Source organism: Neomonachus schauinslandi, chromosome 1, assembly GCF_002201575.2.
Source record: "Neomonachus schauinslandi chromosome 1, ASM220157v2, whole genome shotgun sequence".
NCBI classification, from domain to species: domain Eukaryota; kingdom Metazoa; phylum Chordata; class Mammalia; order Carnivora; family Phocidae; genus Neomonachus; species Neomonachus schauinslandi.
Window position 1 is genome coordinate 125,140,816 of NC_058403.1, and position 13,757 is coordinate 125,154,572.

Below are 13,757 nucleotides of genomic sequence, written 5' to 3' on the forward strand. Positions count from 1 at the left end.
AGATATGGCAGAATCTCTGACTTTTGACTAAGAAACTGACTTAACTGAGTCAGACTTTCGGGAAGTTGACTGTAAAAGGGTAGTAGGGTTAGATTTTTGCAGTAATTTTAATGTCTTCCAATTAATCTGAGTCAGGATTTTTATTCCACTTGACATTATGAATTTTAAATGTTCAAATATATTTTTAAATACACAAACTCATTCCTTATCCTTTGTTTTTATTATGTAAGTTCTTGATACTGCACACACTGATGCTTTTTTTTTTTTTTGCACACTTGTAATCACCACTCAGACTCCCTTCACACAGATTTATTGCTTAAATTCTATGTAAGTGACTCACCTCTTCAGTAAAATAAAGAATAGGGTGGGAAGATGAGCTAGTCTTGTGCAGTTCTTTAAGAAAGTACAATCTAATAGATATTAAATTTAGAAGCATAAATCTAGTATGAAGACATAGTTTTCTCCCCTCAAAAAATCTGAGAACATATAATGAAGTTTTCTGAGAAGACACAATAATTTTTATTCATTTTAATTTTTGTATCAGTTACAGCACATAATTATATAAAACAACTGAGGTTAACAGAGGCCCACATGCAGACAAGTGAGGATGTGTCCCCACCATATTTGCAGGCACTGAGCATCTGTGGTTGACCACTTTGATCAGTTTTTAATGTACATGAAATGTACAGGCATCTTGAAGTTCTGTGAAGCAAAACATAAGAGAAAGACTTTTAGGTACTTCCTGTGCTTACTAAACACAATTCTGTTCCTGTTTTCTAAGAGTAAATGCTAGGTAATAATAATTTTTTAAAAAGATTTTATTTATTTATTTGACAGAGAGAGAGACACAGTGAGAGCAGGAACACAAGCAGGGGGAGCGGGAGAGGGAGAAGCAGGCTTCCCACGGAGCAGGGACCCCGATGCGGGGCTCGATCCCAGGACTGTGAGATTATGACCTGAGCCGAAGGCAGATGCTTAATGACTGAGCCACCCAGGCACCCTAATAATAATTTTTTTAAATTCTCTCTCTCTCTGTGTCTGTGTCTGTATCTCCTAATTGATGTCAGTGCTATCCTTAAATACTTACATTTTCCTTTCCTCCTGCTCTCATCATCTCCAACACACAATATAATTCAACAAAAACTCAGGCACACTCCCAGCAATTTGATTATCCCAGCTCTAATTTTATTTCTCCAACTTAATCCTTTTTGAGGCAACTATATCATTCTAAAACACACACACACACACACACACACACACACACATATATACTATGCCGTTCTAATACGTATATATAAAACTAGAAAGGGCACATACAGTGCTAACTTCATTTTGTTTCTGTTAATATTATTTATACATTTTACTTAAAATCTTTGAAAATTGATCCTCTATGAGTGATATATATAGGTCATTTCCCAACCCTCTCTCTACACTGAAGTGCTCACACATGTATACCTTTTCATTTTGTTAGGAAAAAAAAATGGAAATGCACAAGTAAACAAGTTTGGTTTCCAAATGATCTCAATTGCACTCTCTTTCTCCTTCAAATGATTTGGTCATTTTTCAGGTAGTTTCTTATACTGTCATCTAATTGAGTTACCTCACTGGTAGGTCTGCATCCTCCTGCAGGGCCAGAAGCAAGCCTTCTCCATCTTTGTGCTCCTATCAGTACTGGCCCATGGCTTGGCACACAATGGTCCTTAATACAAATATGTTTACCTTGACCCCCATGGTATTGTTCCTCGGTGTTTTATTCTACTCACCAGAGTGTAAGCATTGTCCCATGTTAGCAATGGCCGTAAGATACTCTGGTCCTAAGTATTTTCGATAAGTTGTTTTATCCTGAAGGTTAGCCAAACATGCCGTGTCATCGCTGAAGAGCAGGTCCTTAGTTGAGGATTGAAACATCTGGAACATCCTGTATTCAAACCCATCTCTTCCAAAGAGCTCCTGGGTCAGACACACAGACAGACAGACAGAGAGTGAGCAGCAGCACCAGAGAGCACGAGGTTGTGTGTTCTGCCTCAGAAGATCTAAGTCTACTGCACTGCTCAGCTCCAGCCCCTGGGAGACCTGGGACACAGCCAACAGTTTCAGAGGCACCATTAATGGCAAAAAAAACACGGCATCTGGGTTCAAATCGTGGCCCTCGCTTTTCCTTGTCATGTGACTTTAGGAAACTTCTTTACTGTGTCAGTGAGCCTCAGTTTACTCATTTGTAAATGGAGATGATGTATGTAAAGTAATTGCTAAATAAAAAAAGCTTCAAGTTTTGTAGCCACTGTATCACAATTCTGCCAGTCACTGCTGGATATTTTCAACTTCCTGGGTCATACTACCTGTCTTCTGCTGCCCAAAGCCCTTGCTGCCTTGCCTCTTCTATTCTCTACATCTGCCCCAGGCACCTGACCATTTCCATCTCTTCCTTCCCCTCCTCTTTCTTTGTTCAGCCCCCTACAGCCAAGGGGGCAGCTTGCCTTTTGGGAGACATGCCTTCAGGAGTCCCTGACCAAGAGTCTCTGGTTTTGCCAGTTCTCCCTGGGTTGTAGTCCTCTAACTAAACATGTGGGCAGCATATGCTAAGACATGGATTACTCATATGGGGCTCTTCCAGGAATGGGGCGTATGAGTGTGATAGGCAGCTGAGGCTTTGGGTTTTCCTTAAGATCATTTGATTTAGGCATCCTGCTACTTCATAGCCCTTGTTGGCTGCCTGTAGAGGTCATTAGTTGTCTGAATGTTGGCTTTTGAACTTTCATGAAGCCTAAAGCAGTGCTCAGCCTGCCCAGGTTCAGTAATGCATTGGGACCCACCCTAAGTCAGGTAGAGTAGCCTCTATTCTGCTTTTCCCACATATAATTCCTCACCCTAGTGTGAAGGGCACTGAGCCAAATCCCTTATTTCTGTGACAGAAGAAGAAAGAGATAACCCTCATGGAGGAACTAAACAAGTCCAGGAGATACCAGGAGTCTGCCCAGAGAGGTAAGTGAGTCTTAGGGAGACCCTTCAGATACTCATGTGTCCGAAGCTTTTTCAGTCCATATTGATATCCTAGACACCCCCAGAGCACAAATTAAACATAGTTACCAGCTAGCTTTCTGCTTTCCTCAGAGGCAGGGCTGTGAGAATCTGCCCAGGGAGAAAGGGTGTGAGACTGGGCTGGGTGTACCTGTCAGTTCTGGAGGTGACCTGAGTACTCGGCTGGGGGGACCGTGTAGAAGGACCTCCTGTGTGCCCATACCTGTTGATTGAAGAGCATTCTGCTAACAAAAGCTGCCTTATCTTTCCTTGAGACCACAGCATGATTTGGGACTATGGCCAGGTTGCACCTCCAAGCTTCAGTCACAGGCTTCCTGGTACCATCAAGGCACAGCAGCTCAAAGTCACCCAGCTTCAGATCTTTAGCCCATGCTTCAGGGCTCTTTCCTGGGGAGGAGGAAGGTTGGTCAGCCACAGCTGACAGCTTTGGTCAAGGTGCCCTCCTCAGGGGGATGTGACCAACCACCAATGTCTGGGAGAATCACAGAGACACAGAAAAATGAAATAATTAAACTTTAAAAATAGAAGAAAGAGAAAAATGCATAGTTATAAATTCATAGCCTCTTTGGTTAGTGCCTTTTCAGTCCTGTTAAAGGCAAAAGTTTCTTAAACAGGCCTGAAAAAGCACTAGCCAGAAAGAAGATTGATAAGTTGAACTACATTAAACATTAAAATACCTGTTCATCGAAAGACATCATTAAGAAAGTGAAAAGGTAAGCCTTTCAGAGAGAAACAAGGTATTGTCAATCATATAGTTGACAAAAACTTGTATCCAGAATATATAAGGAATGCCTATAAATGAAGAGAGCCAGGCCATGCTTTAATAAACTTCCCTAGTTGCCCGATTGGGGAGTGAATTCCTGGGAGAGACTCAGACTTTTTCCAAGGGAGGAAATGACAGCACAGGCATATACCGTCAGTGTTCTGGAAGACGGTGATCTCCTTCACAAAGGCCACGTCTCCCTTTTCAACCAGACACCTGCACAGCAAGCGTCAGATCAGTGAGGAGCTCCAATGGGAGTGGGAGGGAGAGACACCCAGAGGGAACCACTGAGAGGCTCACACCCCCTCCACCTGAGGCCAGTGGGCACACCTAACACTTACCACATCCACACACACAACTGTAACACTCGGGCTGTCCCAGAGACTTCGAGGGGAAATGTAATAATAAGAAGAAACCTGCTTATTTTGTTTCCATTGTAGATAACCACTGTTTGGTTCCTTATTTTAAATACGGATCATTTTCTCCAGAGGAGATGTTTGTGTTCTCCTATTAATAGGAATATTCAAGAATGACTCTCTGGTCAGATCAAAACTCACACCAGAGATTAAAATCAACATGGAAGACATGATTTTGAAGGAGCCTTTTCACATCCATACACCTAGTCAGCCTTAATGCTCAGTAGTGAATGTGCATCACTAGATATATGTTCACACTTAATCCCCAGAAAACTGTTTCTCTGTGTTTAAGGTCCATTCTTTATGAGAAATGTCAAACACATTAACAATCAGTACTATGACATCCAATCAGTTGGCAATTGACATTAGTGATTGGTTATCAGGAGCACCTCTCCAGTTTTCTCTCTCTCCTAACTTCAGGTCCCTCTATACTTAGCTAGGACTAATTACTCCTATTCAATTTTCCTAAGCTCCCTTTGCCCCATTTCTTTCCTCTTCCTGCCCTTCATATAATCCCAGTCCTGAATAAGCATGATGGTCTGCCTCAGGTGTCTGTACCTCAGCAGGGAGGCAGAGCAGAGAAGCTCCTGATCATTCATTTCTCCTGGGCATTCCTGCTTTCCTCACCTACTCTAGATCTGTGTTTCTCTATGTGTGGGCTGGGATCAGCAGCATTGGCACCAGCTGTGAACCTGTCAGAAATGCACATTCTTGGGGCCCTACCCCAGACCTACTAGATCAGAAACTTCTGGGGGTGGGTTACAGCAATCTGTGTTTTAACAAGCCCCCTAGTGGTGAGAACCACTGTTTGAGATAGCCACCTCCCCATTCCACAGAGCAGTGACTAAAATGTTTTTCAAATTCCTGCATGCGTCTGTCTCTCCACATACCCTCTCCCCAATACTCACTCTACCATGTGCTCCTGCTTCCCAGAGAAAATACAGCTATCATGACATGAGCTTTCTACCAGCCTCCCTCTGCCAAAGCTGTCAGCCTAAGTTTCCAGGGCTCTTTTCCTGCCCTCCAGGCACAAAGGAGTGAAGGTCTCCCTCTCTACAACAGTGTCCTCCCCAGGTGTCCTGCATCCCATCCCCACCCACACTCTCAGGCACCTTCTGGTAGTTATCCTCTCTCCCTTATGCAATTGGAGTCTTTCTCCATTCACTGGCTCTTTTCATCAGCATTCATACTTCTTTCCTTTTTTGAAAAGCAATAATCCCTGTCTTGATCCCACACTGCCCTTAGCAATGGGCCTCCCTCCCCAACTCATCCAAACACCTAAAAGGAATCACTGCACCTGTGATCAGCACCCCTTCACCCCACCCTCACCGACCCCTGCCAATCAGCTTATGGGACTGACTCACTATTGAATCTGCTCCCACCAGATCCAGGGGCCAGTTGGCCACACTCATTTATTTGATCTTTCAAGTTCATCTTTCCCCAGTTTGAAATGTTATCTTTGTTATACGCCAAATATAACGTGTCCATGTATAAGTCTTTGAAGTCTATTCTCTTCCACTGATTTGTCATTCTTCGACACAAACCAGGCTGTACTGATCATAGTCTTACAGTATTATATAGTATTAAATGTGATTTTTATATCTAGGAAAACAAAATTCCCCTTGTATAATTTTATTTAAAAATTCTTGACTCCCGTTTGGTCTACCCAAGTCACTACCACAGCACCCTCCTTGTTCCTTTGCCGCACTCAGCACAGTCAGGAAGTGATTGACCCTTATTTATATGTTTATTGTCCTACTCTCCCCATGAGATAAGACGCAGGCGACAGGGGAGCTACCTATGTCTTGCTGCTGCTATAACCCCTCTACCTAGACCAGTGCCTGCCACATAGTAGGTGCTCAATAAAGGTTTCTTGAAGGGCTGGAGCAGCCCAGGAATATCTATTTTTAAAATGTACTCATCAGCCAGGTGTAAGAAGCACATGTCCAGTACCCGTCCTCTGATTTTAAACTGGCGCTCTGAAAGATTCCGTGACTTGTCCACAATCACACAGAAGAAAAGAACAAAAGTAGACCCAGTGTTGTGACCCTGCACCCCTCATTCTTGCCTCTCCTCAGGTGCCCTAAGTCAGCTGGGTCTGCAGAAAAGCGCTCCAGAAAGGAGCTGGGCTTGAGTCCTTAGAGCCAGTGGGAATTTGCCGTTCTGTTTTCTAATTCTAGCTCCTCCTAACTGTAGCAGCCAGATCCTGGGGTTATGGAAAAGATGAAAGGACAAGAGGTTTGCTGGGTTGGTGCCCAAGAGAAAGGTGGTGCACAGACACTACTCACCTGAATGCCCCGCTGAAGCCATAGTATCTCTCGTGGTGGTTGGGGGCACAGGTGTGGGCTAGGCTGCTGCCACCACTGCACAGAGCGCAGAGACTGGAATCTGGGTCAGACCCAGGGGCACAGCTTTGACTGAAGAATTCATCTGTGCAGGAAAACACAGGAGGTCAGCTCTTCTTGCCTGTGTTAGCCAGAAAGCCTCCGATTTTGTCCCTAGAGTTGCTTGAATGGTGTAGAGACACATTTGGGTGTTTGGTACCATATTATTACAAATAAGAACCTTACAGAATAAAAAAAAAAGTTGCAACTAGAGCAAAGTAAAGGGGGACTGGCTGAAGTTGGGACAAGGGTCTGTGGAACAGAAATGGCACAGGGTGGGAGGTGTGGAAGGATAGACACAGATGCAATTCTAAGAGAGAGAACAAAACTGAAAGCCCCACCCGGTCGAACCTCTCCCACATTTTCCCTGACCTCTGCTGCCCTTGCCCTCCCTTATAAGGTATTCCATCTTGACTCCAAATCCAGGAAGGGGCTGAGAGGCTCAGCTGCCAAGCCCTGTGCTGGGCCCCAGGGCACTGCGGTGAGGACATCACATAGGCCCTGTGCTCCTGGAACCCAAGTCCATGAGCAACAGTCATAACTCAAGTAGCCACACTAGTGAATTCGTACCCCCCACCTCCTACCCGGCTTGCAATGGGAAAGAAGAATATGGTTCTACACGGTTGTACATAAAGGAATCTGGTAAAGACCTGGGAATCAGGGAGAGGCCTCAAGTCGAGAGATGAAGAATGAATAGCAATTACTTAAGTAAAGGGTGAAAGGACAAGAGCTTTCCAGACACGGAGCAGCATCTGAAAAGGCCCAGGGCAGGGGTGGGGAGTGAGGGCAAATAGCATGGAAAGTTCAATAAGAGGCCATTGGTCTAGACCATCCAGTACAAGAGTGAGTGGAGAGGAGGCAAGGTCCAGACCCGCTTTTACACCTTTGTATAAATTTTGTTCTTTATCCGTAGAGAAATCAGGAGCTTCTGAAGGGCTACAGCAATGCTGGACCAGGGGTAGTGGGCCGGATATAGCCAGATCTGCACTTTGCAAAGATTGGTCTGCCAGTGGGATGAATGGAATCCAGGGCAGATGTGGGGTGCAGGGGTGTAGTAGTCCAGGGGAGATGAGGACAACTTGGACTAGAGTAACACAAGGGGAGGGAGACAGTAGAGGGGGACATCACTGGTGATGGATGGGTACGTGGAGAATGACAGCTTGGTTTCCAGCTGGGGCAAGTGGATGGATGTAGGGTCCTCCACTGAGCTAGGCAGCTCTGGAGCAGACTCAGTAGAGATGATACATTTTGTTTTGAGCTTAATGTGCTTTTGAAATATCTAATTAAATAACGTCAGATAGGCAGTTCAATATACACAGGTGTGGAGGTCAAAAAGAGATCTGTGCTAGGGATAAAGATGTAATAATTATCAGCATATAGATATAACAATAATAGTGATAGCAGCAAACATTTATCTAGTGCTGGCTATGTGCCTAGTTTTTTAAAAATTTTTTATTGTTATGTTAATCACCATACATTACATCATTAGTTTTTGATGTAGTGTTCCATGATTCATTGTGTATAACACCCAGTGCTCCATGCAGAACGTGCCCTCTTTAATACCCATCACCAGGCTAACCCATCCTCCCACCCCCCTCCCCTCTAGAACCCTCAGTTTGTTTTTCAGAGTCATCGTCTCTCATGGTTCGTCTCCCCCTCTGATTTCCCCCCCTTCATTCTTCCCCTCCTGCTATCTTTTTTTTTTAACATATATTGTATTATTTGTTTTAGAGGTACAGATCTGTGATTCAACAGTCTTGCACAATTCACAGCACTCACCATAGCACATACCCTCCCCGATGTCTATCACCCAGCCACCCCATCCCTCCCACCCCCACCACTCCAGCCACCCTCCATTTGTTTCCTGAGATTAAGAATTCCTCATATCAGTGAGGTCATATGATACATGTCTTTCTCTGATTGACTTATTTCGCTCAGCATAACACCCTCCAATTCCATCCACATCGTTGTAAACGGCAAGTGCCTAGTTTTGTATGTATAGTATTATTTGCTTAAATGGTAAACGAGGCATGGATGTGAGTGCCTGCAGATTGAGTTTAGAGTGGGGGAAGAAAGTTGCTTTAACCAATTGAAACATTTATTAACCAGATTGGGAGAGGGGGCTTTGTAGGGGTGGGAGAAAAACCAAGCCAGTGTTTTCACAAAAGCCAGAAGATAGTGTTTTAAGGTGATCTGAAGAAAGAGAAGTAACAGAGGAATGGACTGGAGCATGACCTTCCAACTGAGCAACATGGAGGTCACCGGTAGCCTTGACCAGAGTCCTTCCTATGGAATGATGCAGAGAAGCCAGAGGACAGGGAGTGGAGGAGTGAGTGGGAGATGAGTGGCTCAGACCATGCTGTTAAGGAGTCTGGCAGCAAGGAGGAGGAGAAACAAGTCAGAAGCTGGAGGAGACTGCTGGGAGAGGGAGGACTTTTAAAGATGGAAAACACTGATGTTGAAAGAAATTGTTGGCTATACTAGAATGAGAAGTAGTAACCAAGGGTATGAGGCTCTAGGGAGGGGAGGCCCCTTTTTTGTAGGCCCACACCCAAAGTACAGGTGGAGGGAGGCTGAGCGGATACAGCCATGAGGAGGGCCCACAGCTTTGGCAGTGGGATGGTGAGGGGGAACCTTTCTGACCCTTTCAGTTGTCTGTTGGAGCTGAGATGAGTCAGGTGCTGAGAAAGGGTGGTAGATGGGTGTTGGTTGGAAATGTGTGGACAGTGAGGACATTAGGATAATTATTGCGAAGTATAGGGGTGTGGAGCAGCAACACAGTGAGGGTGTGACTGCCAGAGGCCCACTGAGGCCAGCTTCTGGACCATTTCCAGTGGAATGAACTGATCTACCCTGTGACTTCTCCAGCCATGTTTAGCTGCTAAGGATATGAAGCTTCCTTAGCTGCTAAGCGAGTGAAGAGAGCAGGTAATGGGGTTCATGCAGAGGTGGGATTTGTCAGATGGCTGGGAAAAGCAGGGCACCAGGAGCCTTTTAGGTATTGGCAAGACTACTGCTAAAATGATAGATCTGAGACTCTAAGGGAGATAAGGATGCAAGTGAAAAAGCACCCAAGGACTTACTGGTATATGGTTTTCAATTTTTACAAAGCAGCCAATCTGGTTTATATGGGAAAACACCACACACACACACACACACACACACACACACACACACACACACACACACACACACACACACACACACACACACACACACACACACACACACCCCCACTCTTACTCTGCAACCCCAGGCTTGTTCCCTGAGCCAGTTGTAAAACATAAAGAATAGGGTATTTCCCTGATATCTACCCATTGGGCCAAGCCACTCCCCTCAGAAGTAAGGAGGTGAGGAGAAAGGGAAGCACCTGCTCAAGGACAGGTGAAGCTCACCTGTAATGTCTGCCCAGCCCTTGACCCCACTATCAATTTATGCCATCCCTTGACATTCCTTGTCATTGAACTGAATTCCTGTCCTACACAGGTACAGGCTCAAGGAAGGGGCTGCTGCACCGCATCACAGAATATACTTACCAAATTTACAGGACCCGGTTTTGTTGTATATCAAACCCATGGGGATGATCCAGCCTGCAGAAGTACCAACTGCGGGGTGGCAGGACCTCCTGCCTTGCAGAGAGCCCCAAGTGATGTAGGGATCTGATTTCTTAACCACTGCCACGACATAATGACCTTGCAACAGAGATAACAAAATGCAATTTCAGTAGCTCCAGGACCCTCTGAAAATGTATTCTAGAGCTGCTACAGTTAGCCCCTGCCTGCCACTCTCCCAGGGGAAGGGGAATGCCTTGAACACCTCCCCTTACTCTAGCAGAAGACCCTACCAATAACTATCATTATTAGGTATGGGGCCAAACAGTCTGACACTACTGCTCTCCAGACATTTCTACATACAGACATCCAGAAATATTTACACACATACTTCATACTTTTTCAATGGATTCCTGCTATACATTCTTTACTGCGAGATGCTTTATTCTCCCTCAGTGATATATTGTGAGCACCTTTTTGATTCAGCAGAAGTAGATATAGCTATCTCATTCTGTTTATTGGTTGAACCTAAGTTATGTTCCACTGTATGGAAGTACCATATTTTGTAATCCCCCCACTGGTGGGCATTTACAGTGTCACCCACTTTGCCATATTACAAATCACCTATATAAATCTTGTACATATAAGTGTGTGCCTGTTGAAATACTTTTGTTGAGGGCGCCTGGGTGGCTCAGATGGTTAAGCGTCTGCCTTCAGCTCAGGTCATGATCCCAGGGTCCTGGGATCGAGTCCCACATCGGGCTCCCGGCTCAGCGGGGAGCCTGCTTCTCCCTCTGACCCTCTCCCCTCTCATGCTGTTTCTCTCTCGCTCACTCTCTAAAAAATAAATAAAATCTTTTAAAAAAAATACTTTTGTTGAAATCCAAAAGAAAGAGCTTTAATAACTTCTTTTTTAAAGTCTCTGATTTTCTAGATTTATGATAACATCATTTTCTAATAGTGACAATTTAATCTCTTTTTTCTCCAATATTAAAAATATTTTTCTAATCTTTTAAATCATCCTGCATTCACTTCCAAAGTAATACCAAGTGTCTTTGGTGAGAGTGGGCCTTCTTCTCGTGTTCTTGATTCTAACGGGAACACCGCTGATATTTGATATATTTCTATCCCAATACTCTGTAACTGTATTGTACTTATTGACTGAGGCCTAAACAGTAAAGCAGAATTTATAAGAAGATTAGAATCCTAAATCTTCAGAACTAGAAGGGAATGTGGTCCTCCACCACTACTCCGAACCCCCCCTCTCCTCTACACTCCCTTTCTTGCTGTCATGGTTCGGGTTTGTATATTCAAGCCTGGAAAAATTGGAAGTCAACATGGCAGGTAGAAGACTTGCCTTGCCAGTTATTCCTCAGTAAAATGGCGACACTGATACCCATCCAGGGGGGCTTTCGGGGGGATCAGATGTGCTAATATGGGCACATGGTACATTAGGATAGGACGGGGAGGTTACATTGCTGGGTTTCCGGCCATGCAGCTGGTGGCACAAGCAGTACCAGAGCCCCCCTCTCAGTGAGGCAGATTCTCCTGAGGCCAGGGCAAGCCCTTGCTTACCAGACTGTGCTCTATTACACCGTTCTGGCAGCCAAATACTGTTACAGTACCTTTCTGGAGGTGTAACTAATTCTGCACAAATGGCATTAATTATTGCCATCGGGTGTGTGTGTGTGTGTGTGTTGTGTGTGTGTCTTTGTCTTTGGAGTTGATTCCTCTCTGTCTCTACTCAAATCTAACCTTCTCCATCACAGCCAGCCACCCTGAACTGTCTTCTAAGCATCTTTGTTGACCTGCATTTGCATATACTGCAGTTCCTGGAAATGTCAACCATTCTTGAGGCGGAGTTCTTTCTGACTTCATGTATTCCATACTCAAGAGACTGCATGGCTGACAAAATGCCAGCTGTTCGGGTTGGGGATGAAGACACAGCTCACTGAAGACTGTTAGCCATAAAAGCAGAGGGCGCGGGGACAGCACATCCTAGGGCTTGGGTCCTGTTGCACATGGAGGGGAGCTGCTGCAGGGGAGCAGCTTTGCACTCTAGAGGCCTTGGTGGGGCATGGGCCTGCAGGGCCTCTGCGGCCCTGCGCTCAGCGGGGACCAGAGCTGCTGCTGGTGCTGTGGTGGTCCAAACCCACCCACCCACTTCCCCCAGTTTACCTGTCCCATAAGAAACTCCAAACCCAAGTGAGCATCTGTTTTCATCTCAGAATCCTCCCCCACAGTTGTTTTCAAACCCCGATGTGCATCAGAATCAGCTGGAGGGCTTGTTAAAACACAGAGCAGTGGCCCCATCCTTGGAGTTTCTGACTCAGTGGATTGGGTGGAGCCCAAGAATTTGCATTTCTCACAAGTTCTCAGGTGATGCTGATGCAGCCGGTCCAGGCACTACACTAGATTGAGAAACACTGCTCTGTGTTCCAAGATTAGGTACTTCAGGAACAGATACAGACCCTCCCTGCCTATGTAGATACAGATGGGAGAACTTGTCACCTGGTCTATTCTAAAGACAAGATCGACTCCTCCGCTATTAAAATCAGCTGGCTGAAAGCTAAAAGGTCGAGTTCATTTCCCCCCTCCTCTTCATTAGAGCATCTATGACTCTCCTCCTATAGTGAAGCCTCCACTTGGCCCAGAAGTGTCAGAAGTGGGCTCCTGCCTCCTGGTGCAGAGAAGGGCAGGCAGCATATGACAAGGAGTAAGGTGGTGCATCAGGAAGGGCAAGGGGTTTCCGGTCACACCACCTCTTCTCAAGCCCAGGTACAGCCACTCCCTGGCTGTGTGGCCCTGGGCCTCACTTTCCCCATCTACACAACACGGGATAATGATGCCCACATCCTAGAGGATTGCTGAGGAGAGTAAACGGGAATAGTGCAAGCAGGAGTCCTTTGTTGCCGGTAAAGAACCCCACAAACAGCAATTATCACCACAGCTTCATGACAGATTTGCTCTTTAACAATAAGCTGTAGTGGTGATAGCTCATCCTCCTTCTTGTTGTTTTTTGTTTGTTTGTTTTTTGTTTTGTTTTGTTTACAACTCTAGTAACTTTGCTTCATTTTGAAGACTCTCCTCACCCTCTCCCCAATGATGGCCTTTACCTTTGAGTCCCAGTGTTACTGATTCTGACTCACCTACCACAGGTGTATTTACACACGTAGACCCATCCTTAGGCACTAAAAAGAAAAACAATCGGGATACATGGCATTAAACTCTCATATTACTCAATCCAAAGTCATGAGCTTCTCAATCTCAAGAGTGAGGAATAAAATAAGAAACACCAGCTAAGAAGTTTGTCACTGGTTATCAACAAGCCAAGATTCTGCAGGCCCATTTAACTCCTCTCTCCCTGAACTTTGCCATTTGAATATTAGGTTCCACCCCAGAATCTCCCCAGCATTCAGGGAGTTACAGAGAAAGAAAATGAGATGCCCTTTGAAGAGGGGCAGAGACCACTAAAGATCTTGACAAAGATCTCTTGCATTGGCTATGTAATTCAAGTCATCCTGACATCTTTCTTCCCTCAGAGCTCTGGACTGTGGTAGGCAATCATATTCTTGCCATGTTGGAGGGGGAAAAAACCAGTCCA

At 45.2% G+C, this 13,757-nt stretch overlaps 1 protein-coding gene across 2 annotated transcripts in view; it reads right to left on the minus strand.

The window, feature by feature from the left end:
* Window positions 1-462: 462 nt before the first annotated feature.
* LOC110570737 (inhibitor of carbonic anhydrase-like) overlaps window positions 463-13,757 on the minus strand; it is a 42,043-nt gene continuing 28,748 nt past the window's right edge. For both annotated transcript variants that reach the window (XM_021678776.1, XM_021678777.1), the window contains exons 11-17: window positions 13,303-13,344; window positions 10,139-10,294; window positions 6,507-6,648; window positions 3,954-4,018; window positions 3,242-3,426; window positions 1,764-1,950; window positions 463-702 (exon numbers count right to left, since the gene is read on the minus strand). In XM_021678776.1, coding sequence (XP_021534451.1) covers window positions 668-702; window positions 1,764-1,950; window positions 3,242-3,426; window positions 3,954-4,018; window positions 6,507-6,648; window positions 10,139-10,294; window positions 13,303-13,344 — 812 coding nt within the window. In that variant the 3' untranslated portion in view covers window positions 463-667. The remainder of the gene's footprint in view (window positions 703-1,763; window positions 1,951-3,241; window positions 3,427-3,953; window positions 4,019-6,506; window positions 6,649-10,138; window positions 10,295-13,302; window positions 13,345-13,757) is intronic.